General features: G+C 38.5%; 4 protein-coding genes across 7 annotated transcripts; 1 reads left to right on the top strand and 3 right to left on the bottom strand.

Moving 5' to 3' along the window:
• Positions 1-930: 930 nt before the first annotated feature.
• LOC128621860 (alpha-crystallin B chain-like) lies at positions 931-3,934 on the bottom strand. The gene is made up of 3 exons (XM_053647874.1): positions 2,517-3,934; positions 2,239-2,361; positions 931-2,087 (listed from the first exon to the last, which is right to left on the bottom strand). The coding sequence occupies exons 1-3, from the start codon at positions 2,703-2,705 to the stop codon at positions 1,896-1,898; spliced, it is 504 nt and encodes a 167-aa protein (XP_053503849.1). The 5' UTR covers positions 2,706-3,934; the 3' UTR covers positions 931-1,895.
• Positions 2,520-5,904, bottom strand: LOC128621859 (fibrous sheath CABYR-binding protein-like). Its single transcript, XM_053647873.1, has 2 exons — positions 4,314-5,904; positions 2,520-2,655 (listed from the first exon to the last, which is right to left on the bottom strand). The coding sequence occupies exon 1, from the start codon at positions 5,373-5,375 to the stop codon at positions 4,344-4,346; it is 1,032 nt and encodes a 343-aa protein (XP_053503848.1). The 5' UTR covers positions 5,376-5,904; the 3' UTR covers positions 2,520-2,655; positions 4,314-4,343.
• A 446-nt stretch (positions 5,905-6,350) lies between these two features.
• dixdc1a (DIX domain containing 1a) lies at positions 6,351-17,322 on the top strand. Of its 2 annotated transcripts, none has more exons than XM_053647476.1 (15): positions 6,351-7,042; positions 9,244-9,356; positions 9,439-9,593; positions 12,969-13,055; positions 13,178-13,231; positions 13,323-13,373; positions 14,807-14,911; positions 15,047-15,100; positions 15,235-15,327; positions 15,490-15,561; positions 15,673-15,834; positions 15,933-15,999; positions 16,765-16,873; positions 16,975-17,083; positions 17,194-17,322. In XM_053647476.1, the coding sequence occupies exons 1-15, from the start codon at positions 7,020-7,022 to the stop codon at positions 17,275-17,277; spliced, it is 1,338 nt and encodes a 445-aa protein (XP_053503451.1). In that variant the 5' UTR covers positions 6,351-7,019; the 3' UTR covers positions 17,278-17,322. The 2 variants fall into 2 exon arrangements, with proteins under 2 accessions (XP_053503451.1, XP_053503449.1); XM_053647474.1 differs by lacking the exon at positions 6,351-7,042 and adding an exon at positions 8,724-8,871.
• pih1d2 (PIH1 domain containing 2) lies at positions 15,797-22,882 on the bottom strand. Of its 3 annotated transcripts, none has more exons than XR_008388292.1 (6): positions 22,469-22,881; positions 22,261-22,381; positions 19,982-20,242; positions 19,481-19,752; positions 18,737-18,955; positions 15,797-15,811 (listed from the first exon to the last, which is right to left on the bottom strand). XR_008388292.1 is itself a non-coding variant. In XM_053647477.1 (6 exons), exons 1-6 carry the CDS (start codon positions 22,649-22,651, stop codon positions 17,696-17,698), a joined length of 1,083 nt encoding a protein of 360 aa, XP_053503452.1. In that variant the 5' UTR covers positions 22,652-22,882. The 3 variants fall into 3 exon arrangements, 1 of the variants encoding a protein (XP_053503452.1); XR_008388291.1 differs by lacking the exon at positions 15,797-15,811 and adding an exon at positions 17,243-17,277; XM_053647477.1 differs by lacking the exon at positions 15,797-15,811 and adding an exon at positions 17,696-17,810 and having other exon boundaries at positions 18,825-18,955; positions 22,469-22,882.
• Positions 22,883-22,895: the final 13 nt, after the last annotated feature.

The following is a 22,895-nucleotide window of genomic DNA, read 5'->3' as shown; positions in this document are numbered from 1 at the left end:
GCATCTTGGGGTCAGAAAGTCTCCAAACTACAATCCGAAGTCACCTACATCACAAGTTGTTTCAAAGGGTTTCAAGAAAAAAGCCTTTACTCTCATCCAAAAACAAACTCAAGTAGCCTCTTCCCCTTATTGTTCTCTAGTGTTTTCACAAAAACCCCTTGTGGTGTAGAAACTTCCCTTTTTAAATACAAGTACAGTTACATGTATGAATATTTGAAGCACTAAACAGATCGATAAGGGCATTGCATCCATAATATTTACCTAAATTATTTACAGATTAGGAATTTTCAGATTAAGAGTTTGGCTGATGTACTGGTATTATTATGTGAATGCAGTTCAAGCTTTTTGTTACGAAACGGGACTGGAGGCGGATGCAGGTCTCAGTCTTTATTAGACACCAAACTCGGGATTAAAGTAAACGCGGTCTTCACCGGGAAACGAGAACATTCGAGGCATGGAAAATAAACGCAACTACTGATCCAAACAATACTGACAAGGATCAACCAAAGACACGGTATAATACTAAGCGAAGTGCTCAGTCACCCAGGCATTTAAATAAAGAACATGATTAACTCAAAGCATGGACACCTGGGGCAAATTAAAGTCACTTAACTCAAAATGCTCAATCGGGAAGCGAGCGAACAAAAACAATGTCACGTGACTCGTCCGGAGCCGAGCCAGTGCCCTCTGCTGGCCGTGGCGTAACACTTTTGCAGCTGATGGCGCTGAAGTTCTTTATATCAAAGACTTTTTGTCTCTACTCACATTGAGCACTCTTTGTCCTAAACAGTGAAAATTATAAAACGTACTCTGGTGGTGGAGAACATGTATGGCTCTCATAATATTGAGATGGATTATTATTGCATTTTGTTGCAATACGTAGAGGCACGTGGTCGTCTAGACGACCAATAATTGCAGTAAAATCCAGATTGTAGCTAATATTTTGAAAAATACACTTTCCCTTTTGCATACAAAGTAGTAAAGCAGAGAAGAATATTTTAGGGGAATAAAATCATTAATTAGAGCATTAATTAGAGCTTGAATGCCAAACAGCTACACTGTGCAGTCATCTACAACCATTTATTTAATTATTTTTGTTAAATATTATAGAATACATTATAGCTTATGTAATGTGATATGAATAAACTATTGAAATGAAAACATTGGCTCAAGTATTGTGCTAATGTAAGGGAAGCATGGAAGAAAATTTAAATGTCTGCAAGAGTATCATTCAAGCAAACACAGCCATTTTCAGATCCCTGTTATTTTAATAACAGACATGCTATGGTTAGCTACTGACACTGTTACTATTACCAGTTAGTTTTAATATGTGACATTTGGTGGAAAAGAAAGCATAAAGGTTACAATGCATGGCAGCAGAGACAAATATGAATCACTGATTACCAGCTTGCAGTCCAAACCCATAAAGCCCATGAAAGAGCTCGTTTGTTTTTGAGAGTTATGCCTTTAGCTTGTACAAGAACTGACCTTACTTGAACTGATTTAGTTAAAGAGCATAGTGTTGCTCGTGCTGCAGTGCCATTAAACACTGTAATTGACTGACATACAAATCTACAAAGCCTCTATACTACTTTGAACACTACAGTAATTTCCACATGTTGGGTCCAAAGCACTCTGGCAATCACCACTCTAAGATTTTTTTTGCCTTTCATATTTTCACTGAATTGTTTATTTGAATTGTAAAGCGACATGGTTTCAATTAAATTGCATTTGGGGATTAAATATCTTCCAGTGAAAGCTAAGGTCAGTTCTATTTGAAATGTGTATGTATGTTTGTATAGGCTGTAGCTTCAGAAGAAGTGAACCATTAGAACGATGAACAGTAAGAGAAGCAGTATGTAAATGAGACGAGATCCAAGCCTCTGGACAGGGGTTTACTTTGGTGCAGAAACCTTCTCCTCACAGGTAATGGGAATGCTGCACACAGCAAGATCCTGCAGGTTCTGGGGAGCACAGATACTCAGTACACCATCAGATGTCAGACAGGAGGTGAAGGTCTTTGAATCGACTCCTGCTGGCACCTTATACTTCCTGAAAAACTCCCTTGCCACATATCCTTGCTCGTCCTGTGAGGAAGCATATGAGGATAAACTATATCTGTATGGCAAATCTTTTTTATATATTTATTATAGTATTATCTTTATTAGACCAGTTTCGTTCTAAATCTAGGGAGAAATTATATGATAGACACAGCTATTCTGTAGTGACTGTGCTTACCTCTCGCTCCTTATGTTTTCCACAAATATTTACATACTCATCACTGATCTTGACTGACAGCTCTTCAGGGTTGAAGTGCTTCACATCCAAGTTAATTACAAAGTGGTCTTTACCTTTTTTTACCTGCATGTCAGAGAGGAAATTACCTGACATAAATAAAAAAAAAACTAAATAATTTATTTATTTAGTTAGTTTATAATAAGTTTAATTTTAGATACCACTAGAAATGAACAACTATGCACACTACCAGTGTAATTATTAACAACCCTTTTACTTGCCTCTGACATGCCAGTGTCCCACCAACTTCGATGACAGCTGATATAAGGTTGGTAGTAAAACAGGGAGTGGAAAGGTGCAAAAAATTCACTGTCCCACTGATCCCAAAAGTGCTGGTCAAAGATCCGCAGTGGGAAGAATCTGGGGAAAAGGGACAGGCGAAACCAAGGGCTCTGAATTAGCATGTCCATTATCTTATCTCAGTGGTCTTGGTTGACAGTTACGTCTATGGATATACAGCTCTTGCCCCTTACCACAGCTCATATTTATGGTTGGATTTTCAGATACCTGCCAGCTACACACCCACAGACTGGTCTTTATCCAATGATGAGAGTAAGTATTTGGGTGGCTTCTTGCTCCTCTGCCCTAACTTGCACTGATGCAAAGCTTCTAAACCCTCCCATGGATCAATCATAAACAGAACCATAGATTACTTTCAGGGCTTTGAATATCACTGATGCCCATCTACAAACACCTATTGAAAGATATTCCACAGACTTTGTTCGAATGGTTTTGACCAAAGCCTCTTGTAAATTGGCTGGAGCACCAGTGGAGACTCATGCCAAGGGGATTTTGGATGGAACAAGGCTGGATGCAGGCCGCTTCCACCCAGTCTGTGTCAATTGAAAACTCAGGCAGAAGGATAATGCGATGCCTCGGAAAAATGAGATGGAATGCAAAACTAAGCACATTGAGTGATCCATTTGAAAAACCAGGATACAAAAAACTTTTGAGTCTGACAGCAAGCACTGCCACTCCCCCACACTTTTATCCTCAGTATGGGAAAAGCATTGTTCCGTGTCAAAGAAAGTTTTCCAGTTATGAAAAGTCTGGAAATAGAGATATTGCAATGCAGATATATTTTCAACTCCTCTCTTGTCCTCCAGGTTACCATGGAAACAATCCTGAGAATGTGCAATGTGGTATGAATAAAATTAACTAGGAAAGGAAGATGATGCACCCTATAGGGAAGAGATTCATTTTTAGTTGAGGAAAGTCAGTTAAGGAATCTAATTCAGGATAACTGCTTCTGAAACATTCAAAATAGATCTACAGTAAGATCCGTGTCATGGCAAGGGTCATGGCGGATCTGTAATGTACCCCAGGAACACATGAGGTGAGGACACATGGTTAAGGGTACACACATTCACAGACTCTTTCACACCTAGGGGCAGTTTAGAGAAGTAAGCCCACCCAGCAGCATGTTTTTGGGAGGTGGGAGGACACAAGAACATGCACTGAAACAGTAACCTGGGCTCACAACTTGGGACTCTAGAGTTGTGAGCCGGCAACGCTACCCACTGTGCCATTGTACCACCAACATGTATCAAATTGAAATTTTAAATATCTTGGTTGTAGATTTCATTGCCACTATGCAGGTGCATCTAAAAGAAAAATAGAATATAATGGAAAAGTAATTTTTTCCATAATTTAATTAAAAAAGTGGAACTTTCATATATTCTAAATTCATTTCACAAAGTGAAATATTTCAAGTCTTTTTTTGTATTAATCTTGATATTTATGGCTTACAGCTGATGGAAATGAAAAATCCAGTATCAGAAAATATTAAAATAAAGAATTTTTGATTTCCATGAGCTGTAACTGTTACAAGATGGGACTGGAGGCGGATGCAGGTCACAGTCTTTATTAGACACAAGCTCAGGGTTAAAGTAAACGCGGTCTTCACCGGGAAACGAGAACATTTGAGGCATGGGAAACAAACGCAACTACTGACCCAAACAATATTCACAAGGATCAACCAAAGACACGGTATAATACTGAGCAAAGTGCTCAGTCACCCAGGCATTTAAATAAAGAACATCATTAACTCAAAGCATGGACACCTGAGGCAAATTAAAGTCACTTAACACAAAATGCTCAATCAGGAAGCGAGCGAACAAAAACAATGTCACGTGACTCATCCGGAGCCGAGCCAGTGCCCTCCGCTGGCCGTGGCATGACAGAACCCCCGTCCAAAGGGTGCTCCTCCCAGAGCACCAAGAACCCCCCTCCAACAGGGGTCCCGGGCCCCTGTGCGAGCTGTCTCTCGCTGCCACGGAAAGCGAGGCAGCCTCCGTCGGGCAGCGGAGGGGCGGAGCAACACCCCCCGGCAGCTCTGGAACACAGGGCACCGCCCCCCAGCAGCTCTGGAACACAGGGCACCGCCCCCCAGCGGGACTGGCAGGCTGGGCGGCATCCCCGGCGGGACTGGCGGGCTGGGCGGCATCCCCGGCGGGACTGGCGAGCTGGGCGGCATCCCCGGCGGGACTGGCGGGCTGGGCCAAGCAGAGCAGCAGGACAGCTTCCTCGGCTGTGCAGGACAGCGTGACGACCTCCTCGGCTGGGCTGGACAACAGGACAGCTTCCTCGGCTGTGCAGGGCAGCATGACAACCTCCTCTGCTGGGCTGGACAGCAGGACGGCCTCCTCGGCCGGGCAGGGCAGCGGGACGGCCTCCTCAGCCACCTTAAGCTGTCGCTCTGAGGTCGCCATGTTGACCTCAGGTAGGAGCTCCACAGCTGAGACCTCCCCATAGGCCTCAGGCTGGAGCTCTGCTGTCCTCGTTGCCCCCCCAAAAAAAATTTCTGGGCCAGCCTTCACCTCTGGACTGCACAACATGGTGTACCTCCCCTGCATTGGGAAGCCCCAGATACTCAGGTCACTGTGCTGGCTGCGTTGCACGGCGTCGCTCCTTGGCGGCGGGGACGGGGTAAATGGCGCGAGGGACGACGCGGCGCGCAGCTCGGCTTTGCACTGAGCAATTTCCTCTTCTAGCTGTTTGCTCATCTCCAGGGACGAACGGTAAAGCGCCCAAATCCTGGCCTCTTCTGCGGCGCTCATGGCTACCTGCTGCTTCCGCATTTTGGGCTCAGTATTCTGTTACAAGACGGGACTGGAGGCGGATGCAGGTCACAGTCTTTATTAGACACAAGCTCAGGGTTAATGTAAACGCGGTCTTCACCGGGAAACGAGAACATTCGAGGCATGGGAAACAAACGCAACTACTGACCCAAACAATATTCACAAGGATCAACCAAAGACACGGTATAATACTGAGCGAAGTGCTCACTCACCCAGGCATTTAAATAAAGAACATCATTAACTCAAAGCATGGACACCTGGGGCAAATTAAAGTCACTTGACACAAAATGCTCAATCAGGAAGCGAACGAACAAAAACAATGTCACGTGACTCGTCCGGAGCCGAGCCAGTGCCCTCTGCTGGCCGTGGCGTAACAGTAACCAATAATCATCAAGATTAAAATAAACAAACAAACAAAAAGGCTTGAAATATTTCACTTCACGAATTCAATTTTCAAAATTCAAAATTCAAGTACATGGATTATCCATGTGTAGGAGGAAAAAAAGGATGTTAAAAAAAATCCAATGTTTCTAAAAAAAAAGAAATCAGGCCTAAAATACTGAATTTTGATGACCAGAATTATATCATAGAAATGGCCAAAAAATAACATTTTTGAACACATTTGACCAATATTCTTGACATGTATGAATTTACACAGTTTAGGAGTATTGCATGATGCAGCTAATTTTCTGTTTTATTTTCACAGGATGTATTAATGTATTTAATAATTTATTAAATAAAACTATTATTGATGAGCAATAAGAACAATACATTTTAAGTCTTGCTGTGAGGTGGTGTGTCATTTTCTGAAAGAGTCTGAATGAGGTCTGAGTGTGAAAACACATTTCAGTATTATGCACATAATATGAAACATTACAGAATATGAAAACTTGTTAACCAGCTCTTAGTAATGTTAAGGATTGAGTGCCGCAGCTTTCTGCTTTTCTGCCTAGAGGAGGATTTTGTGATCACAGTCCCAGTGGCCAGCCCCTTGGTGGGGGCTGCTTGGTATGTGAGGGAGGGGTGAGAAGGAGGAGATGATGGCGAAGGGGGAGGGTAAACACACCAGACTGAGCCATCTGAACAGAAGCAGGAACAAGAGCGTGAGACATGAAGACATGAAACTAATCCTTCTTACTATTTGCAGAAAACAACAAGCCTGCAATGAAAAGGAAAGGAGATACACAATTTGCAAGGAACATGCCTGAATTCTGCGGCCAGGGAACGTGGCATATTATCCTGTTCTTCTTTTCTTTCTTGTTATGGCTCAGAACTGAAACAGGAATGCCACATGCTTCATATATCATATAATCAGACACATGCTGGTGACTTCATTTCATTCTAAAGAGGATTTAGTCAGGGTTTTACGCCCTGTTGACTGAGGTGTTCTATTCTGGAGGATTTACCAAAATAAGCAGTGATCTGGATTTGTACATGCTGACAGTGATATTGTCCTGGTGTCTAAGGGCTGCTTCCCATCACTCGAACAGAGTGCTCAGTGCAGGCTGCTTTTGTTGTGTTACTGACTAACCTGCCCACCCTTTTGACTGGGGCTGCTTCATTTCGTTATGGTCTTGTCCCAGTGTCTCATATACCACACCTTGGGAAGAAACAGCATGGAAGTTTAGGAGAGCAGCTACAAGCATGGGAGCCAAACCGATGAAATGGTATGAATGAAATTCCACACATTAAGTGCTTGGCTGCTCTAATTTCTTTTTCTTGCTCTCACACCCCAATCTCCCTAGTACTAAAGCTAGCGCTATTATTATAATTAAAGATGGCACCAATCTGAAACCCAGGATTGGTTTGGGCCGACATCAGCAAGAAATCGTGGATCAAATATCTGAGAAAAAAAATTAATTTGATTAGATTCTGTAACAAATGGAAAAGATTGGATATGGGTTTGGAACAATTAATGTTTACATATATAATAAGACTTGATTGTGTTTTTTGTTAGATTTCATTTGTATTATATGTATAATTTATACTTTATTTATACTTTATTATATTTGCAATGTAAGTCTTTTTGTGTAAGTCAGGTTTTTAGCTATATGTTTTTTTTTTCCTTTATTTTTTAATTGCTTCAGGTAATTTTTTTTTTTTAAAGCTTAGTAGTTTTTGAAGAAAAAACATATCAGATGGGTATTGATATTAGCTGATACTGAAGGTTTCAATATCGGTACTGGAAAAGAAAACGTGATATCATGCATCTTCAAAATATAGGAGATTCATGTAGACCATGATAATGTTATTGTTATAATCCTTGGTCTCATTATCCATTATAATATTATAATATTATAATATAATATTGCCTTCATATAATAGCATTCTTGGATCTGTCAAGTGTAAAACAGGCTTCACATCATTCATTTTTCTTCTTACTATGGATAATCTGGTTGCTTCACTTTCCATGTGAGCTTGAGCTGTGGGTGTTGGTGCTGAAATAAAACTGCCTGGCAACCATTGTATCTTGAATAGTCAGTGGTATACATCCATCTGTTCTGAATCATGCACTGAATTTTGACCTGGATCTGTATAAATTTTCAGTTTATAACTGCATAATGATTTCATAGATCAGTTTAATTCAAACACAGAATCAATATACTAATGTGGCGCTGGAACAATTATGCACCAAATATTTGTCAGTCATTAACTGTAGTGCACCACAAAAAGCTAAGTAGATTGCCTTAAATTTTTATCTTGTGTATTTTGACTGTGAAGTCTCATTGCCACATGCTGAATTTTATAGTTTTGTCATTTCAGTGCATGAATCTATTTTCCTTAGGAACTGTACAATGCAAGTGTGAAAAGAAATATGAGAGGACTATTAGATGAGACTATTTACCACTTTGTGGAAGTGGCTTTGTGGTAGAAAAATCATTAATCAGTTTATTATGCCAAGAAAAAAATGGGTCAAGAATTATGGACCAAATGTTTCTTTAGGAAATGAACAATAGTTATGGGATGACATCACCCTACATAACTTTTTATGGCAAAAATTTTAATTGCGATACAGTAATATGAGAGTAATTCTCCATAGTAGTTTGAAAGGGTTTACCCAGTGCTTAATTTGTGAACTAAAACTAAAAACTAAAACTATTTGTTTTGATCATGTTGTTGCAGGAGACTTACATCCAGTTGCAGAGGTTCTGGGATCCACACCTCTGCAGCTGGTCTGCTATATTTTAGAAGTGCCGACTCCTGTTCCAGCAGGATACCGCTCAAATTAAGCTCTGGGTTTACCATTTCACATCTATTGAAATTGTATGAATGCACATTCCTGTGAAATATTTCAGCATCATATAACAGTGGTTAGAACGCAAAACCCTACATGGGAATGGAATTTATGTTTTGCAAAAGCACTAAAAGAGCACTAAGAATGCACAAAGCAATCATATAATATTCAATAAAAGGTTTAGCATATCCAACACCTCACATCCAAACAGTCTCCTGAAAAAAGAACTATGCTGAGTGTGTGTAACTTCAAAAACTTAAGGTAAGGTCCTTTATTGCCATTGTGTATACTACATGTACATACTAACATACATGTCATTGTATATACTACATAGTGAAATGTAGTTTGAGAACTCTCAGACAGCAACAAGAGCATTAAATATAAAACTCTGAATAGAAATGAAATTAAGAAGTTAAAAAAGAAGAATTAAGAATAAATAAACAGACCACACTGTAAAATTTATACAAAATTGCACGTAAATGTGATGCCTTGATTATTGAAATGTGTTCTGAGATGTATATATTGCATGTAGTATAAAACCATTAGAGATATATTAAGCTAAATATGTTCTGACATTATGTTCTTCAAATAAATAATTTAGAAGTTTTCTCGCTGCTTGGTTTACCTCTACAGTCTCAGCTCATCTAGCCCTTCACACACACCTAAAGAGGAGTACATTGTTGGCCAGATTGAAGGACAGGGCGAGATTGTAGGAAACCACACAGAGCAACCACAAAGCCTGAATGGTAAGATAAAGATCTGTATAGAAAAAATCACTTTAATGCTTCTGCTTCTGCACTGTCCACCATTTCTTTGCTCTCATTCTAGCAGATGCAGTGAAGTTGTCATCCAATGAGCCAACGCCAGGACCAGAGAACACTGGGACAGGAGATGGGAGCTCCTGGGAGGAACAGCTTTATGTCCAACAGGAGCAGCTGGAGAAGGAGATGCAGGAGACTAGGAAGATGGTGACAAGGCTTCAAGTGAGTTGTTTATACAGTGGGGGAAATAAGTATTGAACACATCAACATTTTTCAGTAAATATATTTCCTATGAGGCTATTTGCATGAAATTTTCACCAGACATTGGTATTAAATAATTCTGGAAATATAAAGAATTCACAACATTAAAGCCCATAAATAAAGTTATGTGTAATAAAGTGGAATGACACATGAAAAAAGTATTGAGCACACTAATAAAAAGCAGTAAGGCAAGGCAAGGTAAGGCAAGGAACCAGCTGAAATCCATAAGTAATTATACCTTCTATCTGTGCAAATTAATATCAGCTGGGTTAGTAAATTGATGGTCTATAAAAAGACTTTTCGTTACCAAGGTGTCACACAAGAAACATCTCATGATGGGTAAAAGCAAAGAGCTCTCCCAAGACCTTTGCAAACTTATTGTTGCAAAACATATTGATGGAATCGGATACAGACGTATTTCAAATCTTCTGAATCTTTCAGTAAGCAACATTGGGGCCATTATCCACAAGTGGAAACATCATCACTCCGTCATCAACCAGCCATGCACAGGAGCTTCTTGCAAGACTTCTGACCAGGGAGTCAGAAGAGTAGTCAGAAGAGTAGCCCAAGAACGAACGGACCACTCGGAAAGAGTTCCAGAAACACTTGGAGGCAGCAGGTGCCATCGTCACAGAGAAAACAATAGGTAATTACTAAAGAAAAGGCATGTTGAAGCTCATTTAAAGTTTGCTACAATTCATTTGGACAAGTCTATGAAATACTGGGAGAGTGTAGTCTGGTCAGACAAGAGCAAAATTGAACTTTTTGGCTGTTATACTACACACCATGTTTGGAGAAGAAATGGCACTGCACATCACCCTAAAAACACTAGACCATCAATGAAGTTTGGAGGTGGAAGCATCATGGTGTGGGGCTGTTTTTAATCGCATGGTTCTGGCAGACTTCATATAATTGAAGGAACGATGAATGGAGCCTTTACAGGGAGATTCTTGAGGAGAATCTGCTGCCATCCACCAGGATGATGAAGAAGAGATGTGAGTGGACCATCCAGTAGGTACAGTGGTTCCCAAACTGGGGGTACGCGAGGTGACAGAGGGGGTACGGGAGCAAAATGCTGAGATTTACTGTTCATTTAATTCCACCTCACTAAATAACATTAACATTCTAATTCATCTTTTTCTCACGGCCAAAAAATAAACTTCTGCCCCCTCCAGTGTACAAACAGCAAAATTGCAATGTTATAAAGGTCAAATACATAACATCCAATCAAATTATTCTTTCGCAGTCAAAACTGCATCCACTCACAGTCATGCATCAGTGTGCATTTTACCGCATGTCATTTATCGCCAGCACACGGCTATATGATGAAGTTAAGTAATAGCTCATAACATTAAAATGGAGAAGTACAAAGCTGTCAGCCCGCAACCACAACAAGCACCGCTGATCCACAGTCCTCTGACAGTAGTGGCCCAGGTCCCTCTAACACCGCAGCCGTAGCAAGCGTAAGTGTACCCACTGCTACTAGCCCAGTTCACGCTGACATACAGACAGCGATATATTGAAACATCACCTCTTCTTCACCAGCAATTTGAGAAAAACCATCAAAGAGGCACAAATATGATGAGAAATATATTTCTTTCGGCTTTACATACTCTGGCAGTGAAGAAAACCCCTAGCCACAGTGTGTATATGTGCAAACATACTCTTTAATGACTGCATGAAACCAGCATTTCTGGGCAGACATTTAGAAACAAAGCATGTTACTTACTTTTGTAAGTAACCCCATACTATTGTGGAGGACTTAATTCTTCTTGCTGTGGCTGATATAGTTGGTGTAATGCTTGGGGAAAAGGCCAAAAAAAAAAAACATACAGAAGATGCCATCGTCAGACAACACAGTTTGAGAGAGGGGGTACGCAAAAGGATATTAAATGCCTGGGGGGGTACGCCACTGTAAAAAGTTTGGGAACCAATGCAGTAGGACAACGATCCAAAGCATACAGCAAAGGAAACTCTCAATCGGTTTCAGAGAAAAAAAAAATCAAGGTGTTAGAATGGCCCAGTCCATCATCTGACTTGAATCCAATTGAACAAGATTTAAAGACAATATGTTTAGAAGAATGGGCCAAAATTACACCTGAATACCTGAAAGGGCCAATTAATTTCTTCACACAGGAAGCATCTTGAAGCTGTTATTACAAACAAAAGCTTCTTCACTAAGTATTAAATAAATTTCAGTTAGTGTGTTTAATTATTTTTTTTCCTGTGTAATTCCTCTTTATTACACATGACTTCCTTTATGGACTTTAATGTTTGGAGTTCTTTATATGTGCGGATTTCTTGAGTTAATACCAAAGTCTGGTGCAAATTTCATGTGAATAACGTCATTGGAAATATATTTACTGAAAAAAATGTTGAAGAAATATTTATTTCCCCCACTGTGTATAATATTTATATAATTCTATATTCATCATACATATAAAATACATTTTCTTACCTAGGTCCCACAAGTAGTAATGTCTTATACTGAACACTGAATACTAAGACAGCGAATACTGTCAAGTTTACTTAGTTCCTTTGAGATATTCACTGAAATTGAGCCATTAAATTTCCTAATCTAGCAACCAAAGCTGCTGTGGTGATTAGCAAAGTTTGTACACATTGTTAGTGGCTTTACACACATTACTAATTAGATTGCACTAATTACCAAAACTGCAACCATAAATATTAAAAATATATTAACATTTATTGTGCATCTATGCAAAATAGTTTGTAATCCTCTTTATCATTTTTACAGTTTCTTTTATATATTGTATATGGCCTAAGAGCTTTAAAATGTTCCACAGTGGGAAATGAGGAGAACAGGTGGCTTACCTCTGAGTTTCCTGTTGAAAATGCATTCACAGTCATATTCTGTTTGTGATGCCAGATTTTTAGAATTTTCTCTCCTCTCCTTATGATCTTCAGAAAAGAGATATAGGCAAGCACACAACCTAGAAAATATAGAAGGTTTTTATTTATGCTTAATGCATACAGATGTTATCCTTCCAGTTTTCTCTTCTTCAACCTTCTTCCTTCAACCACCTGGGCCTAAGTGCGAAAAAGTCACATACATGCCACAAGAGATAACTTTCCCCACTGTCACACAGCAATGACATTCCTCTATCCCTGCAGCACCTACATTTACCCACAATAAGTTTTCTTATAGAGGTTCTCTTTAATGTATAAGCTCAGTGCCTGAACATACAGGGATTTTGAAAAATGAATTAAAAAGTATAATATTGTACGCTGCTTTCTGGGCATCCTTGTAGGTCCTAAGTTCCAGTGTCTGGTTTGTGTCTTACATACAACCTTTGCATTTATTACCTTATTCAGGCTTTGCTACTTCATGGGTCACTTCCTGAAGATGAGCAAACAACTTTTCTATTTGGAGACAGTGCTATCAATGCAGAGCAGCAGCTGGTAATTTACTTGCATGTAAAACACTTTTAATTATCTAATTTTTCTGTGATAGAGAAATACTTTATAGACTTTATGTAATTTCAGGCAGATTATAACTACAGTTTAATCTTTTTTCTTTACAGATATTAATTCGCAGTCGCCTCGATCAGAGCATGGAAGAGTCCCTGGATCTGAAGGTGAGTGTTTAATAGCAGATAAATGCTTGAGTTGTGTATCAGAAAAGACTGGCCAAGGTGTTTAATATTTAATATTTTGGCCATCTTCCAGAGGGAGTTGCTGAGGTACAAACAGGAGGCACGTAATCTTCAGGCAGTTAAGGTAAACCAGAACAATTTAGATCTAAATATTCTAGATTAATTATCTATGAATGGTCAATGGTCATTAAATTTTTCAACCTATTTTCTATTGATCAAACCTGTATGATATATGGATGATTACCACAGAGAAGAATTTCAACACATTTCCATGTCAGAGAAAAGAGAGGTAAACCTGTTTCTTCTTGTTGATGTGTCATAATTTTTCAACCTTTGTAGTTACATATAATGTCTGCAAAACAACTTAATTCCTGTTATCACTTACATTATAACAGCTATAAACAGTCATTACATCACTTTTTCTTCAAGTTAATGTGACAGAAAAAAATCAGCTTTAATAAGAACCCATAAGAGTAACATTCTTCACCTTTTGATTTTCTCACGGATGAACTTAAAGGAACATCAGAGACTCCTTCTATAAATGTGGTTTCACCATATAATTGATAATAATCCTTTGTTAAATAACATCATGTTTTAAAAATCTGTTTATTACTATTCTCAGAATATGTGGAGCACCTCCAGTGAAACCCTCCTGTGAATGATTTGTTACTATAGAAACGATAACATATCATATGTTATACTATATTATACATAACCTGTGATTTGTCTTGCCTGTTATAGACATTTAATCCACACCTTCTACCCAATAAAATGTGATAATTCAACAGCAATGTGGTATAAAAACATTTATTCTCTGTCCCAATAATTGACATTTCCAGGTTATTGTATTTATTTATTTATTAATTAAAAAAAAAAACTTTTCTTAGGAATTTTTGTCTGTGGTAATTACATATATGCTCAACATGCAGCAGATGGAGATGGGTTGATAAATATGTGTCACAACTCAGTCAGATCAGAACTCAATTTCCCAAGATGCAATACTCCCTTCTCATGCACGCATGCGCTCAACATCCCCGGCGTTCTGATCAGACACACCTGGCACCAATCACACACACACACACACTCTCACCGTTAGTACTTAGGGATGTTATTCACCTAGAAGTCAATGCGAAGTATATGTTCAGTCAACTCGTTTCTCTGTGTTACCAAGCCGGTCTAGTTAGTTTGTCTTCTCGTTATCCTCGACCCTTGTTTCCGGTTTCGACTACGCTCTCTGCCTGACCCCGTTTGTGGTGTTCGTCCGATCGCTTGACCGTTGCCTGTCTTACGGCTACGTTTCTTGAACTTCCCGATACCACGCTCTACACCTGCCGCTCGTTTCTGCTTCCGTGCCGATTCGAGGTTCGTGACAATATGGTGGCACATTCATGTCAATGACAATACTGCATTATCGAGGTAGTTAGAAATATGCAGATAGTTTGTTGACTAGTTGGCTTGGATGTTCTTCAGCAATTTTGAACTACAGAAAGTTTAGAGTTGGAATAAAATGAAGTCTAGCATTTAATTTATGCCTATGTCTTCCACCTGCCACTCCAGGATGCCTTGCAGTACCGCATGTCAATACAGGAAGACTCAGTATTGCAGCTTAAACAGGAACTACTCCGATCCAGCATGGACAAGGAGGACCTAGCAGGGCAGAATGTGAGTGGAAAATCTAAAAAGTACAACTTGCTGTAGCAAAATGCTTTAATCTCAGTATGCTGTCATACAAATATGGGGACATAGATGTGATATGCAGTATGAAGAACTATTTATATAAACAGCCTGTGCTTCCAGATGGAACTGCAAAGGAAGCTGAGTGATAGAGACAGCTTGCTGAGTGAATACAAAGTAGGTGATATCTCTCGTTACTAAAATAATTTTGTAGCTACAAGTCATGATTTGATTAAATGAAGCCTCTTTAAGGTTTATAATAATAATAATAATAATAATAATAATAATAATAATAATCCTTTCTCTTGTAGAAAGAACTTGCACAAAAAGACAGACAACTTCAGCAGCATCAGCCTAAGCTGGAAGAGTCAGTGTGCAAACTCAATGAGACTAATCATCACAGGGTAAAGTACAGTGCTAATATAAAATACAAAGCTCCTTATTTTATTTCATTATTTTGCAACTGGACTTGACTGAAGTCCCTTGGTGTACAGTAGAATGTAGTTCTATAAGTTTCAACGTAAGTCTTTGGCCCCAATGTCTAATTCAGTGTTTTGTTGATTTAGATGTCTAGTTGTGAGAACAATGGCTACAGCCATATGATGGAAACATTGTCTTCACCATTTCCGCATGGCGTGGTAAGTCAGAACATAGAGTTTTTAACCATAACTTTAAGTGAATGTTTGCGATTTTTGCCCATAGACAAAGGTAGAATATTTGTCCATGGTATTTGCATGAATATTTGTCAGAGTGATGAGCTGCAGCTGGTGTGGGATGCTCTGCGCAGTCTGAGGAACAGTTTCAGTAGTCATGACCCTCAGCACCACACACTGGACACTCTGGAGCAGGGGGTGTCCAGCCTGATAGACCAACTCCATTCCGTTGACTCTAAGAGGAGGCAGGACAGAAAGGCAAGCATGTAGTTCTCTACTTAAAAAAAAAAAAATAGCATTTTTCAAATGCATTTATTAACATTAATATATTAAAATCGTGTTGTGTCCGAACACAGGGCTCAAACAAATCACCAGGGAGAAGAGCCAACCACACTGATCGAGAGTCATGGCCACCTAGTTCAAGTGAGACTTTTAACTCACTAATTAACAATTTAAGTAAGAAATAAAACACAATGGGGCATGCTGTTCTAGGAAAATAAGTCAGTGATGGGATAGTGTAATGCAGCCAGATGCAGTCGATAACTTTCTAATAACAGCACGCCCTGAAGTGTTTTATTCATCTTGTACCACAGCAATTTGCCAGCACTAACAATTGAAGAATGAAAATCATATTTTGTATTTGTTCATAGGTATATTTAATGTGAAATGTTCATGTAACAAGTTTGCTCCTGTTCTCTCTTACAGAAGATATAGCAGTTGTAAAATCACTACCTCACCAGCCTCTTTTTTTTCCTAGATTAGTTAATAAGATTAAAATGTAGCTTCTCATGTTTAAGAGACTTAAAGGAAACTTAAACCTAAAGGAACAGCTTTGTGTCTGGTTGTTACAACGCACCGACACTGGAGACTCTCCCAAAAACGGCAAATAAATGTCCCCTCATAGAAAACCTCACCATATCAACTATTAGTTTTTCACTGTGCTCTTGTGGAGTGTCTACCCTGTGTATGTTGTTACTATATAAACAAAAAGGTATTAGAATTAGCACGTTCATATAAACCCGCACGTTAATATAGACCTTGCAACCGGCAAAGCTGCTTTGCGGAAAATTAAGAATAACATTAACTAAAATCAAATGGACGTTCTGACCAATAAGAATCAAGCATTCAACAGCACTGTGGTATAAAAATTGATCATGTATTTTAAATGAATTGTTTTTCTTTTTCCAGAAATACCCCACTCTCACAGTAGTCCTGTGCTCAGCACCTCCACCTCAACCAAAGTACTCTATTTTACAGATCGCGCTCTCACACCCTTTCTAGTAAACATCCCTAAAAGGTATCACATTCCTGATTCTTATCAAAGACAGTCCTCAACAAGGACAACTTCCTCATTTCTCAGATTCTGTGCAATATTCAAAATAAATTGATCATTTTCAGACTGGGGGAGGTCACACTTCAGGATTTCAAAGCCGCTGTTGGAAGACACAACAATTTTAGATATCACTTCAAGTCTCTGGACCCTGAGTTTGGAACAGTGAAAGAGGAGGCAAGTATATAATTCAGTATGTGATGGCTTATGAGTCAGTACTTTTAAAAATGTCAGTACATTAACGTCCAGCATAATGAAGTCTTGTCTATTTACATTGCGTTAATCAGGTTTTCCAGGATGATGCTATAATACCTGGGTGGGAAGGGAAGATCATTGCTTGGGTGGAAGAAGACCATAGTGAAGGCAGGTAACTGAAGACAGAAGAACAGCCTGTGATCTGGGAACTATAATTTGCCCAATGTGCTCATTTTATACATGTGTATACCTCCAGCTATACACAAATCTGCACCATATCAACTCATATAATGCAATGGTCCATTTCTGCGTTACAACTGATTGTAAACTTTTTACAAAATCTTTCTTTACCTTGCTTTGAGAGTATTAGTAATATTATTTATATTTTTGGAAGACAGCTTTAGTGTTTAGAAAAAACACTATTTTAAAGGATACTAGATACAGTATGCAGAAATGTATGTATATTAGCTGCCAACATATTTGCCAAATGAACATGCTAAGTACTAAACCTAAGTATTCAGCCCCCTTCTGCTCTACTGCCCTATGGGCAGTGGTGGGCTTGATGGTTAAGGCTCTGGGTTACTAATCAGAAGGTCAGGGGTTCAAGCCCAAGCACTGCCAGGCTGCTACTCTTGGGCCCTTGAGTAAGGCCTTTAACCTTCTCTGCTCCAGGGGTGCTGTATCATGGCTGACCCTGCGCTCTGTCATGCTGGGGTATTCGAAGAAAATAATTTCACTGTGCTGTAATGTATGTGTGATCAATAAAGACTCATTATTTACAACCTGGAACTTAAATTACTTAATTGGGATTAAATGTCATTACACTAAATAGATAATATTGGAGTGAATGGAAAAATCAATATAGTTTGCAGAATTATTTACATAAAATTTTATGTAAAGGATACTTGTGATTGCATATGTATTCCCCCCCCCCCCCCCCCCTCTGATGTGAAGCTAAATTTGTTCTAATGCAGTTGCAAGCAGAAGTCATATAATTAGTTTAATGGAGTTCACAGATTTTTTTTTTTTCCCTTCACTTCAGTATTATGGGTTATTTTTATGTAGCTTAATGGCACATAATCCCAGTTAAGTCCACGTCAGTTCCAAGTCAAGGTTGGGGGGGTGAATACTTTACTTTATCAAGCCACTGTATCACCAAATGTGTTTCAAGTCACATGCTTCCAATGTCATGCTGGAGTACCTTGCTGAAGCCATTCATTCTTTAAAAAAAATTTTTAATCTAAAGTTTTGTTTTGGTGTTTTTTTTTTTTTTTAAGATTTCATACTATTGTTGCTATTGGGGATTCTGAAAAGTGAACCTAAAAGTATGAACAATGGGACCGCTTCATTTGTAAATTTTTTTTTTTTTTTTTTTTTAATAATTTTAATACAAAATGTGATTTTGAAAACAATTTTCTGTATAGAGTGCATGTTTGACCAGTGTTTTTATCCATATTAAATCAAACATCTAATATTTGTCCACTGTGTTAATAAAGATTTCCTGTACACCTTGATTCACCAACTCTTTCACAGTTTAGGTTTTGTAAACATGTTAGCTTGCAAAATGTAATGTTTAGCTAATGAAATATCATAAATTTCACTTGGATAAAGGCACACACATTTATATATACATACCATACTGTATATAGATTAACATCATGGAGGTGAAAATGAGTGTGTACAGTAGATAATGGTTTGTTGGAAAGCTACTTATTGAATTTACTGTACAGATGCTGTAACAGTCAGTATGTGTTTCTTCTTGTTGAATGTTGCATGGCATGTTTCCTCTTTCACTTGCTCAGGAAAATGAAGATGAAGAAAATACATCTGCTCCACTTCCAGCAGTATATCATCCTAAATATATGGACATCAGTGTCATAAGACGATACAAGAATACCTCAGTAAAATAAATATCCGATAAAGACGATTAACCATAGTTTGAAGGGAGCAAATCTGACGATGTGAAAGAGACCTATCAAGTAACCAGTGTTTCAACCATGGAAGAACAAAACTGATATAATGAGATTAGTCTTGATCAAATGATCTGCTCAGTAGTTAAATAAAATACTGAATGACTGATTCAGGTTCAGACCCACAATAACAATACTGAACATACCACATGTAGATTATTATTATTTTATTATTGTGATTATTATTAGTAATAATAATGTTTATAGTTATTTTTAATGTTATGGAATGTCCTGGAATCAAGTAAGAGTCTTACATTAAAACAGCTGTGAACAGCCATTCCCTGATTATTTAATTTTATTAATTTAACTTTTCAGTTCCTTTCATAAACTCATTCCAGAGCAAATGTGAGTTGCTTTAGACTAAGGCACCCACCAAATGTATAGTAAATATAAATGTAATGCATCTAACCTGGCTGATGCTGAGCTGGCACTGGGAGACAGAGCTTATTCCAGGCAGTTCTACACGCAGCTTTATCCTCCTAACTGAGTCACTGCTCAGTGAGCAAACTGTCATCTGATGTTTTGGCTGCTGAGGTTCAACAAATTCAGTGCTAGAGATCACCTCAATCAGACCTGGCTTGGCCTTGTCTTTGTCCTCCTGCCCCTGATTCAGCTGAATGCTGTACTCCTCTGTTACTTCTCCCATTTGTAGTGAGCAGATCTGATGAAGCAATGACTGGGCTGTGGAAAGAAGTTTCCAGATGTAAATAAATCAAGCCATAGGCTTTAAAATCACTGCCAAAGTTCTTAGTGACAAAAAAACTGAATCAAAGAATCGAATATAGATTCAAATATAAAGGCATCTTTTTAGATCTAGAAAGAGGTAAGTAAATTTTTTAAAAACTTATTTCTCTGGTTAATTGCCACTGAGAAAAACATTCACATCGAATAGTACCTATTTGTCATTTACCTGGTTTAGTTTGTGGGTTATCCTGGTTTAATGTACTGGATTTGGTCTGATTTGGTAGTGACATTAGCCGGTGTTTCATATCCTGTACAGTGCCCTTTAGTTTGGCCTTCATGACAGTGAAGCATTGCGACAGGCTCAGCTTATGCTGTTTCTGGATGAAGTTGAGAGCCAAAAGGTGTATCTGCTCCTTTTCTTGTGGGTTTTTCTTTGCTCTTTGAAGAACCTCTGGGTTGAAGGCCACCTCAACTATATGGTAATTCTCTGCAAAACAAATAGGCTTCACATATAGCCAGGGCTTTTATTGCTTATTATTAACCGGCTAATAAAATTAAGTAAGTCTAATTATACAGCAGACCAGTCAACCCTAAGAAGAATAATGCATAGTCCCACTGTGAGAGTGTGTGTGTGTGTGTGTTTGTGTGTGTATGGCTTGTCTAATGCCCTTAAGGGAAATTGTGAAATTAATTTACTTTTCCATATCTTCACTGTTCATCTGCTCAGCTGTTTGAATGGATCTGTGATCTGTACTAATCACAAACTAATGAACGTGCTAACCTTGACGAAGCCGTGAGTCTTACAAATTCATGTGTGAATAACGGCCACTTTAAGTACGTTAGTACATGTTTGTTAGTTAATGTATTAATTAACACGTAGTGTTAACTAAATTAAGCATGTTCTATAAAAAAAGAACATGAATTAAATGCGCATAATTTCAAATTGTTTATACAATTTGCCATATGCCATATGCCCATATATTTGTGGGAGTGGCAAATAATAACTAATTGGCTTATATCTTGTGAACTAATTGGCTTATATATTGTCCAAACTTCATGAAACTTGGTACACATGGACAGTAGGACAGTCTGAGAAACATGCCAAATTTAATGAGTTTCTGATGTTCGGGGGGGGGGGGGGGCTAACAACAAATTATATATGATCAGTCATTTATCTCCGTGTGAGTGACAGATGAGGGCTGTAATAATGATGTCGCCCATAATAGGGAGCCAGAGGACAATAAATCATTTTAAGTCTATATTTTTCCATCGGTTTCCATCAATTTGAATGGCTGAATAACTCAACATGTAATAAGAAAATTCATAGAAATTAGAATAAGTGCATAGAACTATGGTACTCTAACAACATTTCCTGAGTTTTATAAAATTAGTTTGCAAACAAATGTGAAATGCTCAAAGATGATTAAATATTATCTAAATTTTTGCATTAATTTTTAAAACAAGTGTAAAATTAGTAGACTTGATTAAATATATTGCTGTCCATTTAAAGTGAAAAGACAATATTATTGTCTCTTTAATATATAGATTAATATTTGTGTAGACACATTTATTTATAGTGTCAGTAGCAATAATAAAATGAACACCTATGTGCTGAGGTACATGCATAAAAGTGTCCATTCAGACAGACCATTCTCATATAACCCATGCAATTCTTGTTACACCCCCACCAGACTCTCAGCCTTTGGTCTACTAAACATAAACCCCCGCCATCAATTACCTTGTTCATCAAGGACTCAAAAAATGATCACCTCACACTCGCCTCTTCATCCACTCTCAACAAGGACTGCTCAGACTGCACTGCCCTTCCATAGTGGTCCGTCCTCATTCTCTTCTCTAGTTTGCTATACTCACCTGTGTTTGTACTCATCAACTGTCTACCACTGTTACTATTATCCATTACTGTCATCTTATACTGATATCATCCATGTTTGTTATTACTCACTTGCGTCTGCTATTATCAATAACAATCCGAGCACTTTGGTTCATAACAACAGCCTGTGCAGTTCTCTTCCCTGACAATTCTCACATATAATTAATATAATTATTCTGATTACTAACATAAAATAAAACAACAAACCCCCAGAAATAGCCTTTTAAACCTATTCATTGCAGCCTATTCTATATGCCAAGTTTTCCCCAAAAATGAATTTTATGCCCTATACACAACACACACAATTCTTTCAAATTGCAATGTTTTTATATAGACATATTCTCTTTCAGAATATAGACATATTCCATTTTTCAAACTGCCTGGACCCCGATGATTGCTCCTGTATATTTCACACATGAATTCAGTTCATGGTTAAGGTTAGCTCTTCATTAGATTGTGATTAGTGCATGCATTAACTCATCATTAGTTCATATTTAAGTAAGTATTAATGCAGGTATTAGTGCATAATTATTCATGTACCGTTATTGTAAAGTGTTTTGGTTTTTTCTTCTTCAAATTATTACTATTTTGAACATGTCAGATGAAAAGTGTACCTTCGCGTTCAGAAAAGGTCTCCAGTTTTCCACCACACAGAGGAACAGGTTGAGTTGGAGAGGCCGGTGCAGGCACTCGCTTCCAACCGCACACGTTCACATACAGTACCTCATCATGTGGCTTCGGGAAAGGATCATAAAGACTTTAGATACATGACGTTATCCGCTGTAGAGGTTTTATTGACCTACCATACTCTGAGTTGTTTACCTGTACAAGTGCGCGGAGGCAGCTGTTCGGCGCAGGGGGTGAAAAACAGTTGGCGCTGGCTTGCATATGGCGCTCGATGAAAGTCTTGTACTCGTCAGGATTATTTTGGGCCATATCATCCAGCATGGACCAAAACTGGTTCACATGGATAAGGGCAGCATTCTGACATACGGAAATATCCATGCTTTAACACGGTTGGTTGATTACGCGTCACTGCTTGTATAAACTTCGCTTATAGGCTAACTAAATATATTCTCTATCTCTAGTAAGATAACGCCGCGTTAACTTTGATAAATTAGCTAGGTTGCACTTCAATAAACTAAGCAATCAAACAAATTAAATTGGCCGACCAGTGGCAGCACACAACCTTAGTTAGTATCACCCGTTTCCATAGATACGTCTCACTAACGGTTAAATCCCAAATAGA

The sequence above is a fragment of the Ictalurus furcatus genome, chromosome 17 (assembly GCF_023375685.1).
Source record: "Ictalurus furcatus strain D&B chromosome 17, Billie_1.0, whole genome shotgun sequence".
Lineage (NCBI taxonomy): Eukaryota > Metazoa > Chordata > Actinopteri > Siluriformes > Ictaluridae > Ictalurus > Ictalurus furcatus.
The sequence above is the reverse complement of the archived record's forward strand: the minus strand, read 5'-3'. Positions and strand labels throughout refer to the sequence as shown.